At 35.5% G+C, this 17833-nt stretch overlaps 3 protein-coding genes across 6 annotated transcripts; 2 read left to right on the forward strand and 1 right to left on the reverse strand.

The window, feature by feature from the left end:
- Positions 1-2943: 2943 nt before the first annotated feature.
- LOC110425723 (putative disease resistance protein At4g19050) lies at positions 2944-7955 on the forward strand. Of its 2 annotated transcripts, XM_021440703.2 has the most exons (3): positions 2944-3150; positions 3266-3436; positions 4107-7955. In XM_021440703.2, exons 2-3 carry the CDS (start codon positions 3313-3315, stop codon positions 6383-6385), a joined length of 2403 nt encoding a protein of 800 aa, XP_021296378.1. In that variant the 5' UTR covers positions 2944-3150; positions 3266-3312; the 3' UTR covers positions 6386-7955. The 2 variants fall into 2 exon arrangements, with proteins under 2 accessions (XP_021296378.1, XP_089638937.1); XM_089782811.1 differs by having other exon boundaries at positions 2944-3436.
- A 127-nt stretch (positions 7956-8082) lies between these two features.
- Positions 8083-12745, forward strand: LOC110422675 (MOB kinase activator-like 1A). 2 transcript variants are annotated; one of them, XM_089782819.1, is made up of 8 exons: positions 8115-8237; positions 8847-9067; positions 9578-9626; positions 10411-10519; positions 10814-10907; positions 11685-11818; positions 12045-12208; positions 12369-12745. In XM_089782819.1, the coding sequence occupies exons 5-8, from the start codon at positions 10891-10893 to the stop codon at positions 12441-12443; spliced, it is 390 nt and encodes a 129-aa protein (XP_089638945.1). In that variant the 5' UTR covers positions 8115-8237; positions 8847-9067; positions 9578-9626; positions 10411-10519; positions 10814-10890; the 3' UTR covers positions 12444-12745. The 2 variants fall into 2 exon arrangements, with proteins under 2 accessions (XP_021292362.1, XP_089638945.1); XM_021436687.2 differs by lacking the exon at positions 8847-9067 and having other exon boundaries at positions 8083-8237.
- A 643-nt stretch (positions 12746-13388) lies between these two features.
- LOC110420672 (plant viral-response family protein) lies at positions 13389-16996 on the reverse strand. 2 transcript variants are annotated; one of them, XM_021434063.2, is made up of 4 exons: positions 16556-16996; positions 15254-15714; positions 13675-14165; positions 13389-13563 (listed from the first exon to the last, which is right to left on the reverse strand). In XM_021434063.2, exons 2-3 carry the CDS (start codon positions 15598-15600, stop codon positions 13688-13690), a joined length of 825 nt encoding a protein of 274 aa, XP_021289738.1. In that variant the 5' UTR covers positions 15601-15714; positions 16556-16996; the 3' UTR covers positions 13389-13563; positions 13675-13687. The 2 variants fall into 2 exon arrangements, with proteins under 2 accessions (XP_021289738.1, XP_021289734.1); XM_021434059.1 differs by having other exon boundaries at positions 13670-14165; positions 16556-16995.
- Between the last annotated feature and the right edge of the window lie 837 nt (positions 16997-17833).

Genomic DNA, 17833 nt, shown 5'->3' on the forward strand with positions numbered 1-17833 from the left:
TTCCAGCAACAAACATGAGGGTAGCGGAGATCCATAGCCTGTTTGGAATTGATTGAACAAAGACATAAAGAGTGGCAACAGCTTGAAAGCCAAGACCCAGCAAGTGCCTAAGCCAGAGTTCGTTATCTTCAAGAGCAAAAGCAGTAATTGTATCGGGACCACCAAGGTGCAGCAAAAGAAAGGGTGCCCAGAAAGCTATAAGAGCATTGTTCTCCTTAGTACCAGATTTAGTATCACCGCCTTGCCTGTTGGAGATGAGACCCACAGTGAAATTAGCCGCCGCATCGGCCAGCAAGTAAGCCGACCAGATGAGTATGATTAAGAGTTTGTTCCTTGTGCGTTTTCTGTATGGGGCGAACAAAATCAGGTAGGTCTGCATTGAGAGACTGAACAGAATAGTCCCTCGGATATTCCATTTCTCCCAGGTGTTCTTGACCTTTCGTGGGATCGGGTCCACCATTTCCTCCCTATGGTTCCTTCTTATTTCAGCTCTCTGTGAGCAGAGTTCAGTTGAGCTGGAGACGGAGTTGCTGCAGACCGAATGCAAAACAGAGGACACCCAATCCCAGTAACCAGTTTCTTGGAAAGTCAAGTCAGCCTGCTTGGTCGTTTGTATATTGGAGTTGGCCTTTATTATTCTTCATCATGCCAGAATACTAGCTGGCTAGAAGCAGTTTTTAGTATAATTCTAGTATTGACTCTATTGACTTCAAATGTCAGACTCCTATATTTCATTATCTTTTCCTTTTTTTATCTCCATTACTGTCTAAATAAAAAGTGTGATCCTGAACAAGTGTAAAAAAAAAAAAAACCCCCCAACAAATACTTGCTATGCAATACTTATAATATCATAATCGAATTCAATAGTAAATATTTTATGGTTACTATTTGAATCTTATTTGAATTTGTGACATGTAATAATTTTTTTTTTGAATTGACATGTAGTAATTTTACTATCAAGTCTCATGTGAATTTCATTATAAAATATCTCAATATTACTTAATCCTATTAGATAATAATATAAATTACTTAATTATAAAATAGTCTTTGTCATTTTTGTTATTTATTATGTAATTTACAATATAATACTTATACTTTTGGTTGGTTGTTAATAGGTCAATAACATTAAAGCCATTAATTAAATTTAATTTAATTTCAAATGGAAATGAATTATGTATTTGTACGACGAAGATGGCAATTAGATCACAATTACACTCAATGCTTTAGCCTTTTCTACTTCACATTACTCATTGATGGCATCTCCTGCCAGCTCATACGAATTTTTTATTTTTTTGGAGGGGATAGATTAAATTGATAAATAATGACCGCTTACTTGGAAAAAAAAACAATTTTGCATCAATTTGCAATTTTTTTATTTTGAGAGGAGGATTTTTACATTATTTTTAATGGAATAAATAAAAAAATTTACAAGTTGTATTAAGTTGAGTAAAAAAATTTAAAAATTGAAATAGTTAAAAAAAAAAAAAGACAGAAGTGCATGCATCGATCATTTGTTTAGAAAACTCTTTTCGAGAAAAGATAAATAAAACAGCACGTGATGGTGTTAAATTGATAAATATATTTTTAAAAAAATAAAAGAAAGTAATTATAACATAAAGAATGCGAAAGTGGTTGCGTTGAGGTTTACTTGTTTTGTTTAACTGAGACTCGACTTTGATGTTTGAACAACAACATCGGATGCGGCGAGCATGGTGATGGGTGACAATAATTCAAATCACAAATTAAAATAGGTTTCAATTTTGCAATAACAAATTCAACAGAAGGACAGAGCATTAAAGTGATTAGATTCCTGTCGGACTATTCCCCTAATAGACTTTACCTAAAGCGACGCCGTTTCAGCCGTCAATTTAATTATAGCATATAGTAGTATATCATTTCATTTCATTTTCATAAGCAAAATTTTCATCCACTGGCCCTTTTATTATTATTATTTTTAAAAAATAACTCATTGTTATTAGTAATTTGTCTCATCATCAATTTAAATGTAGTTTACCATTCACATGTGCTTAGAGATGATATATGAATACTTTATAATTGAGTACTATTATCTCTCACGAATTTGAATAATGGTCTACCTTGAGCTGTCCAAATGATGGGTAAAATCAAGGCTCCTAAAAGGAATAGTAATAGCTCTTGAGATCTTGAAAATTTTGGCTTAAAAAGTTAGGGTTTTGTTCGAGTCTCATTGCTTTCGGTTGAACTTTAAGAATTTGACATGATATTTTTCTCTTGTAATTAAAATTGGTTAAATAAGTTAATTCAGATAAATTTTTTTTCTTAATTGAATCAAATCGAATTTATTGAAAAATTAAGATTGACTCAAATTTTATTTTAATCAAATTATTACTTAATTTAATTAATTCAGGTTATCAAAAAAAATTTAAAATTAAAATTAATCGAATTAACCGTATTAATCAAATTGTACTTAAACAGAAACTACATTGGTTTGGGTTGTACTTGGCTATTTGCTGAAAAAATTGTGATAAATGATTCACCTGTATTAGCGAGAGGGAATACTTGGTTTGAATATAATTACATGCGAGAGCAAGTTCTGAGTTGTTCAGAAATCTGCAGGTTTTTTCGAAAGATGGACACTGTGAACTCACTTTCCAGGGACCTAAGGCCACGTTGTCACTCCAATAATAAGAAAAGACTTTCCTCGAGTCTTCTCGTGCTGTTTCTCGTTATTTTTTATTTATTTTTAATTTTATTTTCCCAAGACGTTGCCCTCCAAAGTCTTGGTCTTAGGCGATGAATTGGATTTATTATTAGTCAGGGGAAAGAGACAAGGCGAACAGCCCGAATGCTCGTAGGAGGAAATGACAAACAGACGACTGGCTTTCGAACACCAACTTGCCTTGTTTCATGAGGAGTCACTCTCCATACAACCACATGCATTAAAATCTCCGCATTTACGTTACGTCATCCGTTGGTTGATGGGGGCAATCACTCTCTCTAGCCTCTGAAATGAATAAGAAAATCTACATGACTAAAGAAAGGTTGTTACTGAGCAAAAAAAAAAAATCAAAAAAGATTGTTGAGATAATAGAGAAAGACTTGGGAAGCTGTCTGGGTTGACCGTTTACTTGATCACCAAGGGGGAGAAAAAGACAAAACCAAGCCAAAACTGTAAATTGCTCTTCATCTTTTCGGCTGGATGGAAATTTGCATCCATTTGTAGAGTGGGATTTTATCTCCCCTGTTTCCAGGAATTCTAACTTACCGATGTCATCGTCATTTTTAGGCTGATTTCTTCGTGGGAGGGAAGCCGGTATAGTGAGAGTGTGAGAGATGAGCAATACAGGCGCTTCAACCCATGAGATCAGTGAAGAAAACGAGGAGGATAGTACCCAAGAGACCAATGGAGAACACGAAATGGGTAGCCCCCAATACCTCTCTGAAGAGCACAATGACGGTAATCTACATTTCTCTTTTTATCCGCTTGTCTTCTCTTCTTTTGACGAATAATGTTCTGTTGTTCTTCTGTCTATAGAAACCCAATTTTAAAGGTAATGAACGGTCTATTCAAACTCATTTCTAAACAGAAGTAACAAATTTACATTAATCTCATGAAAGTTAGCAGTGGCTTGTTGATTGGAATTTAACAAGATTCAATGTGTACTATATGATGATGTAATATATTCTTGATGGGATGATTTTTAGATCAGGAACTTCATGGTGAATGTGTAAGGAACATTAGCGAGAAAGTTTTGCCATAATTTTCATTTTTTTACCATATAATTTCTAGATGAAAAAGAAATATTTAGTTGAGGAATAAATCTATGGTATACCAAGTAATGCAAATGTATGCTTTAGAACTTTTAGCTGTCTATGAACAGTGATGAGTTGTAGGTAGCTTGGGAATTTAATTGCAGAACAGAAGCATCCTTGAAGGTACCTTTAGAATGTGAGTGTGAAGAATTCTTGTTGAAATCGGAATATGAGAAACCAACTCCTTGTAATTTGTTTTATTGCGCTATATAGTGTACAAGAAACATATTTTTCCTCAACGTGTTATTGGAATTGTTTAATTTACGTTGATCATACTAAATTCTTGCATCGCTTTCTATTGTTTGAAACACCAGTAATGAAATTGAAAGCGACAGAGGATCATGCAAAGAAGATATTTCACCTGTTAGAAAATAGCAGTGTGTCGAAAATCATTCTCACTGGGGAGGCTGGAACAGGGAAAACATGGATGGCAAGAATAATATGTAAGTTAGCTGTGAAGAACAATCATGATGAGCCTCTTTGGATATCTCTGGAACAAAAGCATGATGAGAACTCTCTTTATGACACCATTGCTCGTCAGTTTTCTCTGCCTACTAGTACAGATGCAAGGGAAGATACTGGCGAAAATGAGAAAAAGGAGGGTAGTGTGAAGAACTTGAAGGAGGAAAAGGAAGAAAAGCTTAAAGCAGCACAGCAGAAAATGGAAGAAAAGCTTACAGCAGCACAAGGGTTTATTCTAATTGTTTTAGATGGTCAAGTAGGGACAATGACCGAGAATGGTCAAAAAGAAGAGATGGTCAGTAAAATATTAGGCTTGGAAGTCTGTGGCAAGAATCATAAGGGCAAATTCAAGATTCTAATTACAAGAAGGGATAATGATGGTGGTTGGTCTGAGGGAACGAAGAAGGTTGCTGTTGAACCCCTTTCAGGGGATGAGGCATTGAAATTGTTAAACAAAGAAAATGTTGTTGATGAAGTTTTGCAATCACCAGGCTTTAAAGAGTTATCCGAGGCAATTCAAAAAAAGAGCAAGGTTTTGCCTGCTAACATCCTCATGTTAGCAGGAACCTTAAATTACATTGCAAAAGATAACGCTGGGAATTTGAACCTTGCTTTGGAGGCGGCTGCTAATGATCTGAGACAACTTCTGCGTTATACATATGATAAGGAGCCAGCCAATTGTATGATTGATTGCTTTTGGCATAGTTGGCATTTCTTAGGAAAACATGGTGGTGTTCACTACAATGAGTTGATCACTAACTGGATAATGGAACGTGATCTCAATCCCACCGATCCGATTGAGAAGGCTTATGAGGAGGGACACCGTGTCTTGATGAAGCTTATAGATTGTCACTTGCTCAAAATGCAAGAGGACAATGTTGTTGTTCTGGAGGGTGCAACTCTTGATATGAATGAGTATTGCCGCCGTGGATATACTGAGCCTGCTGACCCAGGTTTGGCTAGCGTGCTAAAGGATTATGACTGGAAAGTTCTTGAAGGAATCACACCAGCTGATGGCATGATGAAAACACTGTGTAGTGATAAGAAAGAGGAAATGATATCCTCATTACTGATTGATGGAAGTCGTCTAAGCAGGGAAGTTCATGAAACTTTCTTTGGGGCTAAGCCAAACCTCAATCTGCTTGCTATTTTTTATCCCAGGCTCAGATCTTCTGAGGAACTCTCCATATCTAAAATGGAGAAGCTGCTTGGGCTCTTGCTTAGAGGCTCTTACCTGTTGGAGGACATAAAACATATATCAAAACTCCAAGCCTTAACTGTTCTTGAGATATCTGGTTCAACCTATTTGAAGGAAATCCCAGATGAATTCTTTAATCAAGTGTCCAGACTTCGAAGCCTTAACTTATCTGCCCTCGGAATTGAATCATTACCTTCTAGCTTCCCTGAATTGACTGAACTGCGCAGGCTCATCCTTAGACAGTGTTCTTCTTTAAGAGAACTCCCAAAACTGGTAAATTTCAGCAAACTTGAGGTAATTGATCTTTCTGAATCCATAAATTTGGAAAAGATCCAAGAAAAGAGCTTCAAGTCATTTGAACAACTTCAAGTGATTAATTTTTCCTGCACCAAAATTGAGAAATTACCTATTGTTAAGTCTCTTCAAAATCTAAAAATAATCTTGTTAAGAGGATGTCATCAGTTGGTTGGAATGCGCAGTCTCAAACAGGTCTCTAGGCTCAAGATTCTTGATCTTTCAGGTGCTGTTAAGATAAGGGAAATTATGTATGATAGCTTTGAAGGGGCCGATGACCTTAGAGAACTTGATCTATCAGAAACAAAAATACAGTTTTTGCCTTCTGACATCTGCAACCTTCAGAAACTGAGGTTGAAGGGTTGTTCATCATTAATAGATCTGCCAGAATTGAAAGGACATAGGAACCTTGAGGAACTTGACCTCTCAGGTTGTAAGAGCTTGGTTAAGTTGCCCGATTTGACTGCTCTTCAAAATTTGAAGATTCTTGTTCTAAACGATTGCAGCAAGTTGGAAAGCCTTCCAGATTTAAAATCCTTATCAAAACTTGAGAAGCTTGACATACGTGGTACTAACCTTTGGAGCAAAGACGTGGAGGAATCCTTGACTCATATGACTCGGCTTCAAATTCTGAAGTGATAAGTATCACCTTTGAGGAGTTTTCATCCATTTCAAAGCTTCACCAACCACTGTAAGATTTCACTAAATGATTGTTTCAACACCCAACCAATTTAGGAGCAATTACAAAATTTCATGTTCCGGATCCTTCTTGAGGAGCTATTGACTATTAAGTCATTGCCCTTCCTTGACTGCTGTAGTATCTACATGAGCTTTTGCTGAGAGGTTGTTCAATCTTACCTAGAGGTCCTTGATATTTTGGGAATCAGAAGTTCAAATTCCCACGTGAAATTCATTCTTGGCTCATTTAAAACACCTTCGTCTGTTGGACAAGTTCAATGAAGAAGTTTGGAGCTGATCTGGTTTCGGAATAAGCATTTCATTTGGACATCCGCATCTTGTTGAGTAGGCCAGCTTCCCTGCAAAAGGTTTTTACATTTTATCTTTTTTGCAATTGTATTCTTGCTTGTATTTGTGCCATCCATTTTGTACTGTTAGTGAAAAACAAAACTGGTGTTGGAGGATTTCTTCATAGAGTTATTTAGTTTCTGTTCTATGTTATATTATACTTGTTCTTAGTAGCTAATTACTCTAATCATGTACTTACTCTTACTTATTCTGTTCTGTTATCAATCTAGAGGGCTGTCTGGGAGAGTTGTCATGTTTTATCTCTTGTGGGAATAACTGGCTTTGGAATATTCTTAGGTTCAGGAAAGGTCATCATATTATAAATTAAAAAAAAAAAAAGAGAAAAGGAGAGAGTGAAAAACAGTGAGGGACAAGACGAAAGAAATAAGAGAAGACTAATAGGCGAGTTCAGGGTGTTTGACGTGGGCGGGGTACACATCTTCCCCCGCTTCAACCCTGGGGTTTATGACGCAGAATCACGCCATGGAGCAAGAGGGCAGAATGTGTGTTCCTGGGTGATTTTTCGAAGTATGTTTTGCGGGCCAGGGCCCTCAAAGGATATGTCGGGAAGGAAGATTATGGTGCAAAGGAAAGGGGGCCCGTCCAAAGTTCAGGGCACAAAATTGTGCGGAGTCGACGTGCTGCTGCGAGCTACAAAATATTGTCTAAAGCCAGGTGATTTAACATGTGTTTGGAACGTGCAGCTGGCTCTTGGTCTGTGATCTGCGGAAGGATGCAAGCTGCTTGGTGCTGGCAATGAAAGCCAACGTGTTGTTGGTGCCTATATCCCAAAGTCGATTTGTGTTTCTGATAGTATAGTATCCCCAGGTGTGTTGGCTTGTCAAAATGTAAACTTTATGGGCAGGGGTAGCTGACCGTATTATATGGTGATGCCAAGCTGTATCGTACGGGGCTGGTTTGTTGACTGAGTTTTGACTGGTAGCACTGTGCTACTTTGATGTTTATGCTAAGATCAAGGGTTTTAAGCTGAAAGGTGTTACACTCAGGAGTATAAAAACTAATTATTATGTAATTTGATTCATGCAATATAACATGGGAAGAAGCAGGTATAAGTTTTTGCAGAGAAAACCTGCTGTTCAGTTGTATTTTGGGCCTGTTAATTGTGCTAGGCTTTCATTTAAATCGGTCCAACCCAAACTAGGCCCAGCTCTCTCTGTCTCCAAATTTAAAAACACTCCCCTCATTTTTTTTTTGTATTTTAAAAATACTCAAATACAAAAAGATGCTCTGTACTTCTTTTTATATTATTCGAATTTCGTACGCTAATTATTTTAATAAATTAAGTAAAAACAGTACGAAAGGAATAATTGTTAATAAAAAAAATACTGAAAAAAAAAAAAGGAAGGTGAAAGGCAAAAGAAGCTTTTTCAGGTCTCCACCTGAAGAAAGGAAAAAGAAAATATCAAAGCTTCTCTCCAACGATGAGTCTCTTCGGTCTCGGCAGGTGAGTGAAAATTTCAAAAAATAAAATAAAAATAGAAATTAATTATTTTCCTATTAATTACGCTTCTGTTCGTTAATTTTTATTAAATTATGTCAGATCTGTTCTAATTCTGTTAGCCTCTCTCATTTCAAGATCAGTGATCAGCTCATCTTTCTTTGGCTCCATTAACTTTAACCAAATTCTCGAAAATATTTCATGTTTGACTCTTTGATTTGCTCTGTGAACTGTAACTGCAATCCAATCGTTTTGGTTAGAGCCATTGCATATGGTTAATCACGTCGAATCAGTTCGATCATTAACTATGATTTCAATTTTTTTGGCTTTGAAAAGCATTTGATTATGTGTTAATAGAATCAATGGCTCGATCTTTAGGAGGTGAGATAAATGCGATGATGCATTAAAGGATGGTGAATTTTAATGCATGTTGAGCTCGTCTTGATGTTAAGAAAATTTTAATGATTTGTTCTGATTGCTTTATCATTAGTTGGTTCGGTGTTTGAACTATGATTAAAAGCTATGCTTCCTGGGTGGTTTTCGTGAATTACTATGTTAGGAAGGTCAAAAGAGGGATCATGTACTAAATTATTTGTTTTTTACCTTGAAAATTAGATGGTGAAAATCTGAAAAGGTTGAGCTTTGCATCGCGTTGTTATCGAGTGAGTACTTAGTTGCAAACTAGGTCCATTGACAATTTGCAGCCATTGTTAGGAGACTTGTGGTGGTGGAATGAAGTTTAGGAAATTGGATAAATGGAGCGGAAGTAATGGGAATGTACAAATGTAGTCTACGGGAAAGCTAATTAATTTGCCAACAACCTCTTTATTAATCAGGTTCAAATATGCTCTGCATCTTCCGTAATTTTCAGTAAGATAGGAGCCTCTGCTTTCTATCATGCCATATATGTCCATGTATGTGCAATTAATCAGTATTGTTCACTATTTAAAGCCATGAAAAAGCAGCACAAAGTTAATCTATCAAAGTTGTGTTTTTTATCCTCTTACAAACAAAACATCATGTTTGCTTTTGCTTTTGCTTTTGCTTTTATTTTATTTTTTAAAAGATCAATTGGATATTTTGCTTATGTTGAGTTCCTGTAAACTATGTTACTTTGAATCTTTTTATCCTAACCTACCATGTTGTACATATATGAAATATCTTGAATGTACATGCATCTTTTATGATCCTCTAAACATATGGACAAACTCGTGAAGAATTTGAACTTGTGTTGGATGTGGGTATATTTCTGACACCCACTCCCAAGTCAGGCACTATAGTTGGTAAATAATTGTATATCTTTTCAGTTGATGGATTTTCCTGATAACAAATTGCTCTGAAAACAGAAATCAGCGGACATTCCGCCCAAAAAAAAGTGCACCTTCAGGAAGTAAGGTTGGTTACTTTTGTTCCTTTTTTTTCTCCTTTAATGGAAACCATAATTAATATTGTTCATCTTCTTCTTTTCAGTATTTGATGTGATATGTACTCTTCCAGCATGCTTGAATCTGTTGGTTTTAATGCATCCAAAATCCTAAAAAAGACCTTGAAAAGTTGTCTTTGTTTGCAAAACAAATGAAGAAATGAAGCTTCTGAATCCAAGATTTAATGCCATTTGCTGATTGTTTTGCTTCTTGGGTTCTTAGCTACATAATGGTTGCTATTTTTTCTGAACCTTCTTATTTATTTCATTGTAGAGTAAGAATTCACTTCACCATACCTATGAAGAAAAGAAGAAAATGAACTCATTTGACCATTCATATTTTTATTTAATAAATTTCATTCCTTTTGAAGTCACTTGTTCACTAAACCACTGTACGTTACGGTGTTTTACTTATTTCAGTGGCAACATTGAAATACTACAATTTCAATGCTCTACTGACATACATGATGGCCCCACAGTCGCAAATGTGGGACCCACCATGGATGTTAGAGGGCGTGTGTACACGTACTACATGTGATGATTTTTTTATTAAATGGGGATCTACGTCTAAACATGGTTAGTACTGCTGTGTGCTTTAACTTGACAATAATTGAATAGCCTTTTTTGAAGTTCTTGAGAGCTGGCTTCTTTATGGTGCCTCTATATAAAATGCCTTCTGGATTTCATTCTGCTATGCAAGTGGCTTAGCAGAATTTGCAGTTCTCATCATAGTATTGTAATCTTTCCATAATGCAGGGTGCACAGCTTAAGAAGCACATTGATGCCACCCTAGGCAGTGGAAACCTAAGGGAAGCTGTAAGGCTACCTCCTGGGGAGGATTTAAATGAATGGCTTGCAGTCAACAGTATCTCTCGCTCCCTCTCTTTCTTTCTTACTCACATACACCCTGCATGCACATACGCACACACGCACACAATTCTGAATAAATCCTTCTATATATTTGTGAAAAACTGGGCATATAATTTATCCATGAATATCTGACTTTAGTATGGCCATGCTGTTACTTTACTGTTGTGACTGCTAATTTATTTGTATTCCTTTCATTAGCTGATTTTTGATAAAACGTTTTAGTAAATTTTATTCCCAATTTCTAGATTTGAAGCTCATTGCTGAATCCTAATTGTTGAATCTTTTTCAGCTGTGGATTTCTTCAATCAGGTGAATCTGCTCTATGGTACACTCACAGAGTTTTGTACTCCTGAGAACTGTCCTACGATGACTGCAGGCCCTAAGTATGACATATCAAATCAGAGTCTTTTTCCCTTTTTGATAATTAGTTATAAAAATCCTAAATTTAATATTTCGTCGTGCCATATGGCCTCTGTCATGTTTGCATTTGTTGATGGTATTAAAAGCATTTCTCTCAAATGATGGATGCGTTAAGTCTTTAAGGATCAGGTTATATGGGGACTCCCTTGACTTAAATTTAGCCTTTTTAATTATTTGAAAGATACATGATAATTGCATTAATTTATTTTTTTTAAAATATATCTTGTCAAATGTTATTGAATTTTGAATTCAGAATATTCAATATAATCTTGTGATCTTGTCTGATTGCGGGGCGGGAGTGAGACTGTGCACCATGTTTTCATTGATTCCATCATTTTCTAGTTTGTGGTGAGATTTTTTTTATTCTTACTAATTGGCCTTAGCCTTTTGCAATATATTGAATTTTGCCTTAAATTTTCAGAGGTCTGTGGAGGACTTTGTAGCTAGAATTGTTCCAAGACTCAAAATCCTTGTAGTCATTTGATGTATGGTTTACTTTCTGTCCAATAATTAAAACTCTTGCAAGTTGTAACTTTGAAACTTGGACCTCTTTCTCCCCAAATACTGTAAATTTTTTGCTTCCATGTTCGGTTCTTGTACCTTGCACTTTCTGATCAATCAATTTAGTAATTCTATACTCACCTTTATTTAGTCTAAAGTACTCATTTTTAAAAAGAGTTCAAATTGTATATCTTGGGTTTTCTGGAGTTGATTATTTGCTGTCTTACAAAACTTTACAGGTATGAATATAGATGGGCAGATGGTGTGCAAATCAAGAAACCTATTGAGGTTTCTGCTCCAAAATATGTTGAATATCTAATGGACTGGATCGAAGTACAGCTTGATGATGAATCCATATTTCCTCAAAAGCTTGGTAAAATCTTCATCAGTCATGTGCTTCATCGTCTTTAATTCTTTGTGATGAGGTCTGACATGCCTTTAATCTAGAGAAAGATAGTCGTTTATCTGTATATGATGACAACAGTGATGATTGACTTATTTCTAATATTTATACTTGTCCAAAAGGAAAGGTAATTAGTCTATCTTGTATCTGTGCTAAATACATCCTTTAATTTAATCGCATAACTCAAATTTGCCAGGTGCACCATTTCCACCGAACTTCAAGGAGGTCGTGAAGACAATATTCAAAAGACTGTTCCGCGTGTATGCGCACATCTATCACTCTCACTTTCAGAAAATTGTGAGCCTTAAGGAGGAAGCCCATTTGAACACATGCTTCAAGCATTTCATACTGTTTACTTGTGTAAGTCTTCTTCTGCTTGATGATTAATCTTTTTATTCTCTTCCCTGCAATATGGTAAGGGTTGAAACGGTTTTAATCTCTGAAATGTTCGGTTTATAATGTAGCATAGTTGAGAAGAAAGTGGTTAGAATAATTTGCTTCGATATGTTTCCATCTGCAGGAATTCGGGCTGATCGACAAGAAAGAGCTAGCTCCACTGCAAGAGCTGATAGAATCCATCATAGTCCCCTACTAAAAGTGTGAGGTTTGGAGATCCCCAGAACGAGAAAGATTTTAACTTTAGGGATGATGCATAAGTAATAAGTTAGACTGCTTTAGTATTTGACTTTTAAAGAAAAAAAGTCTCTATTTCTCTATGTTATAAATGCAAACCCATGTGCAATATATGCCTTGGATTTCTATAATTGCAGGGACTGACCCTGTTGTTATTTTTCTTTCTTTCCATTTTCTTTTTGGGGTGCATGGATGAAGCACTTTGCCAAAATGCCATCGGCTTGTCCTGAAAGTAATCAAATCAAAGCCTTAATTTCCATTTAATTGTTGCCACTTTTGTTATTCGTTCTTATATTTGTCGGAATTCCGCACAAGTAAAAACTTTTTATCTTCATTTCTCTTAAAATCTCTTAAAATCAAAGAGAAAGAAAAGGGAAAATAGAAATCATATTGATACCAGTATTATATGAAGGTCCTAAACTTTGATTGGAGTAAGTGTTCTTTTCATTAGCATCTATATAAACAACAGAGCATATGTTTTCTGAGTCCCATTATTTAGACCTGAAAGAATGTATTGATTTAATCCTTAAATCTCGAGATCATACTCAAAATCAAAATTTAGATAAATTAAAGAACAATATAAACACAAAAGGAATCAAAACCATCCATTACAATGCTAATATTTCTCTGGTGGCAGTTGACTGGGGTTATACATGCTCATATTTCTTTAGTGGTAGCTAATTGTCTATACATGTTGTTCTAGACAAAAATCTTCTCAAGGCAATTCTAATCAACAGGTCTCACATCGAGACAGAGCATCCAATAACCAATGTCCACAAAACCACTGAGATCGACTATGCTCCTGAAGCAAATATTAAATCACAAGTCCTATGAATTACAAAAACAAGCAATTTTTTTCTCTGAAATTCACAAAAAATACTCAAAAATCCAAATGAGATAGCAAAGCTTAGTCACCATAGCCAGCAGCATGAAAAAGAATATTGAATTGAAGTGTAATTGATTTTTTTCTCCTTGTAAATCACATTATTATTCCTGTTTATACTTATACATGAATGCTAACAATTGCTAAAGTTACAGTCCTTCCCATCACGTTCACCTCTCCCAGGATATGGACCGGAAACCTGTGAAACAGCAGCTAAACTTACTACCTTCAGCTATAATGCCATTAAAAGATAATGAACAAGAAGACTAAAATGAATTTGAATCCAAAATTTTAAGACTGAATACCCTGCCTCCATCTCATTCTCATCCGTCCTGAACTGAATGCATGCTTCCAAGATCAGAATTCCCATATCTTGAAGCTGCAAAACCATATGATCCCACAACAGCAACAAGGACACCCAGTACCAGAGAGAAGAGCTGGAAGTTAGCAAGCAACTCGCCTCGGACCCCACTATCTGTTGAACGGCAATAGATTGCATTCCACTTGAGCTGACAACCATCAGGCATCATGGGGCCATAGAGGGTGAAAGCAGTCTGATAGAACCAGAGCCCTTGGAGAGTTATGGCAATTCCACTACACAAATCAACAGGGAAGCTGTTCGGGAAGAGAGCTCCAGCAACAGTGGTTAAGATGCAAAGTCCTATTAAAAGGACAAGCACAAGATGGTAGTATCCCTCGAGGCCCTTATGAGTTGTTGAGTGAAAGTAGAATAGCAGATACTCTGCACAGAATGCTGCTGCCGCAATAAGACAAAGGGCTTCTTGTGGTAAGGAAACGAAACTGAGCAAGAAGAGATTCCAGTGAAGATGGTTGTAAAATTAGCTATATTTAACAGGAAATGGTGATATGAAATGGAAAAGTACATATGAGATGGAGTAAACATTTTCTAATTAAGCAACAATGATTTCAGACAAAAAACATTATAATACTGGCATTTAACACAACATATAATATAGCTTTCATGTTATGGTTAGGGATGAACTTTACTTCAATGCACTAAACATGCATTAATTCCGCAAAATCCAAAAAAAAAATAAAATGGAAGCCACCTAATTAGCAGTCTGTTCAGAATCTACTGCTTATAGAACCTTCATAACTTCCAACCCTCCAATCCCCTATGGTTCTATTACCAACGTGGTTACACTCTTTCCCAGTCAGAAAGCAGCAGTCCCATGATTTTGGTCAGAACTTAGAATCCAGAACTCAGCAAGTAGCACTAGATTAAAAAAATCTTGCCTTACTTCTGTTTCTAGAGTTAAAGACATTGTGTGCATTATGAAATATCAAATGAAAATGTCGATCACTGATTTTATCAAGTAAACCAGAGACTGCCTAGTTCACACAAAATGTACTGTCATAAAGCATGCTATACAAAACTGGGTTTTCATTTTTTTTTCCCCTAAAATTCCATTGACTAGACAAGAAAAGCAGAGAAGTTCTCATATATGCATTTTGTAATTATCTGTGTTGCTAATATCGGAAGCCAAGCTCAAGAAGTTCAGATTTGATGTGAACTCTACTCAAGTAAACCTGAAAATTTCATCTATGTCCAGCTTAATGGAAGTTCTGCATCTTTTAGATCAAGTAATAAAAGGGTTGAAAATTATTTCCTTTCTTGTGTTTTCCTAGAAAAGAATGGGGACAAACTGTGGGCAATTCAAAGTTAAGAACAACTAGCAGCAACTATCATTCAAAGAAAAAGAAAGAGAATTTCTAGAACGATTTTTTTTTAAGCAATAATGATCATTTCACTGGTTTCTGATTTCATGGAGAATTTCTTTCATCGCTTTATTGATTGATGTCCATAGTTCTTATTGATTTTCTCTAAAAGAAGGCCACCCACAATTGGAAAAAAGACCATGACTAACCTCGTTTTCTCTGAGAGCAGAGCGATGGCACCTAGGAGGAAAAACATGAGAAGCATCCCGGAATGCTCAAAATCATTCAAGTGTGATGGATTCAAGACTCCATTGACAAAAAACTTGAGGTGGGTCGAATACAAAAGCTCGATGCACAAATCAATGAAAGCACCAATGGTTACAACATAAAGCTCCAAGTACTTCAACTTCCCATCAAAACCAGGAACTGGGTTCCACACCCTGACCTGAAAAGACTTGGGGTTCGACACATATCGAACCACACAACTCCATATGTGCCATACGCCAATCATCAGAAACAGAGTCCCTGGCAAAGCATGACCCTTGAAAGATCCCATCTCTCTGTTGATATACCTATCTCTCTCTTTTATCTTGGCCTCAGATTCAAGCAGCTATGAACTCCAGCAACCTCTTCTTCTCCTTCTTGTTACACCAAGATATGTTCTTTTCCGCTTCAAAGGGTAAACAGTTTTAATGTTCATACATTGAATTTGATTAACTCTACAGTAAACTTCAGAATTCAGATAAATGATGTATCTTTGAATAACTTGATTAAACAGTCTTTTTGACAGCAAAACAAAGTCGGCCTTATTGCATTAGACTACAAAAGTTTGGTGAAATTCCGTGCAAGCTTTGTTTAGCTGACGAGAAAAAACAGAAAAAATGTAAATAAAAATGAAGAAAAAAGACTTTCATACTACAAAGGAACAAGCTTTATAAGTTAAAGCACTGCAGCAAACTGTTACTGATGTTTGCATTCAATCAATTTGAAACCAACATAAAGAATGGAACTTGAGGCAAATTTGTTCTTGCGTTTTCCCAAGAAACAAACAAAATTAGAAAACAAAGACTTGAGGAAGCGTTGGTTCTGCATCAAAAGTCTTCGTTTAAAAGAACAGCCTTGAGAAGTCAAAAATTCCATTTTCTGTGGTATTTAAGAACAGGAACAAAAAAAAAAACCAAAACAAGAAGGAACACCAACCACCCACAAAAGTCAATATGGAAAATCCCAATAGAAATCGTTAGTATCACTGAGGGAAAATCATGAAAAAAGAGAGAGAGAAAAACAGATCCTGATCCACATCGGTTGAAAAGTCTAAGCTCCATAATGCAGACAAAACCTTTGAACTGGTAAAAGTTTTACAGAGGGAAAATACAAAAAGGCAATGAAAAAAATAAGTTTTTGTAAAGTAAGCTTTTATGGGTAATTGATTACCTCAAAAAAGAAAAAAGAGAAAAAGAAATACTCATGGAAGCTAACACTAGACAGAAATAACAGATGAAAGTACTTACACCAAGGGAACAAGATTGAGTTCCAAAGCTTTCTCCATATCACTGAAAATCATTCACTGAATTCCATATAAGAAAATAAATACCAAAATCAAAACTCAAAAATCAAAACCCAGAGATAGAGTGGAGGAGAGAGGAGGGCAGTGGGGATATGAGGAAAGAGAAGGAAGGGGGACAGACAGACTGAAAAAGAGTAGGAAAGACAGCGGCACGAAAAGTGACGGAGATCATCATCGAATCATATCATCTTATCATCAATTCATCATTCACCAACAATTTTTCTTTCATTTTTTTCTTCTTTCATGTGTCTTATTGCATGGAACCATCATCATTTGTTTATGTATATGATTATTTGCATATTGTAGTCCATATATTATTTAAAAAATAAAAAAAAAACCCATTAAAAATAATTATCAATGTTGATGAAACTTTTATTATTCTACCCGATTCAATTAATTTAATAGAAGAAAATATATTGGAGTTTGACTGGTTGATTTGGCCCCCGCTCTTCCCCCCACTCTCTCTCATACCAACAGGACCACCTTGATGTTTACATCCGTTGGATCGTGGCGTGGAACACGTGTGGGCCTTTCAATGGAATTAAATCTTGGTTTCCACTTGGGGTTTGGCCATGACGCTTGAATACAAGATTCTCGTTTTGTGTTCGGCTGCGATACGTATAAGATTGATGCTAAAATAAAATCTGCTAAAAGATCAAATGTCTTGTTCTCCTGTTAGGTTTATTATTGAAGGAACCTTTGATCTACCTTTTTCATTTAGCTCACAGTCATAGAGAAAAATTATGAATCTCGTATTTATTATGTATTAAAATAAAATTAAATATTTATATTATTTTTTATTTATAAAATATATTTTATAAGATAAAATTGTAAAACTTAAGAAATCAAAATAAAAATTATAAACGAATAATACTTTATAAATTAATATAGATTATGAAAATAAAATAATAGACATGCGTCACAAAAAATCTCACTTTTTTAAAAGAAAGTTATGTATCACTCTCTTAAAAAAGAGTTTATAAATAAATACCACATTAATTATATACAAGATGTTCATATTATCTTCAATTTTTGAAATTAAATCCAAAACGAATTAAAACTTGATCAATGAATAAGAGATTAACGAAAAAAGCCCTAATTTTTTCTAATCACTATAAAAAAAATAATCAAAGAGGGAGGCGGGTATGAGATTGCTCTTGATATTATAGAATTTTGGACAATTTGAGAATCCAAAATTCTTCAGACGAATCAAATAAGAGCC

The sequence above is a fragment of the Theobroma umbraticum genome, unplaced genomic scaffold (genome assembly GCF_002168275.2).
Source record: "Theobroma umbraticum cultivar Fairchild unplaced genomic scaffold, ASM216827v3 scaffold_30.0, whole genome shotgun sequence".
In the NCBI taxonomy this organism is placed as follows: Eukaryota; Viridiplantae; Streptophyta; class Magnoliopsida; order Malvales; family Malvaceae; genus Theobroma; species Theobroma umbraticum.

Bases quoted from the DNA above. Each gene is read 5' to 3' on its own strand.
- LOC110425723 (XM_089782811.1), top strand. From the start codon at position 3,313: ATGAGCAATACAGGCGCTTCAACCCATGAGATCAGTGAAGAAAACGAG. The intron at 3,437-4,106 runs GTAATCTACATT...TTGAAACACCAG, and splicing joins CTCTGAAGAGCACAATGACG to TAATGAAATTGAAAGCGACA.
- LOC110420672 (XM_021434063.2), bottom strand. From the start codon at position 15,600: ATGGGATCTTTCAAGGGTCATGCTTTGCCAGGGACTCTGTTTCTGATG. The intron at 14,166-15,253 runs GTTAGTCATGGT...CTTCTTGCTCAG, and splicing joins CTGCTCTCAGAGAAAACGAG to TTTCGTTTCCTTACCACAAG.
- LOC110422675 (XM_021436687.2), top strand. From the start codon at position 8,215: ATGAGTCTCTTCGGTCTCGGCAG. The intron at 10,908-11,684 runs GTATGACATATC...AAAACTTTACAG, and splicing joins ACGATGACTGCAGGCCCTAA to GTATGAATATAGATGGGCAG. The intron at 11,819-12,044 runs GTAAAATCTTCA...CAAATTTGCCAG, and splicing joins CATATTTCCTCAAAAGCTTG to GTGCACCATTTCCACCGAAC.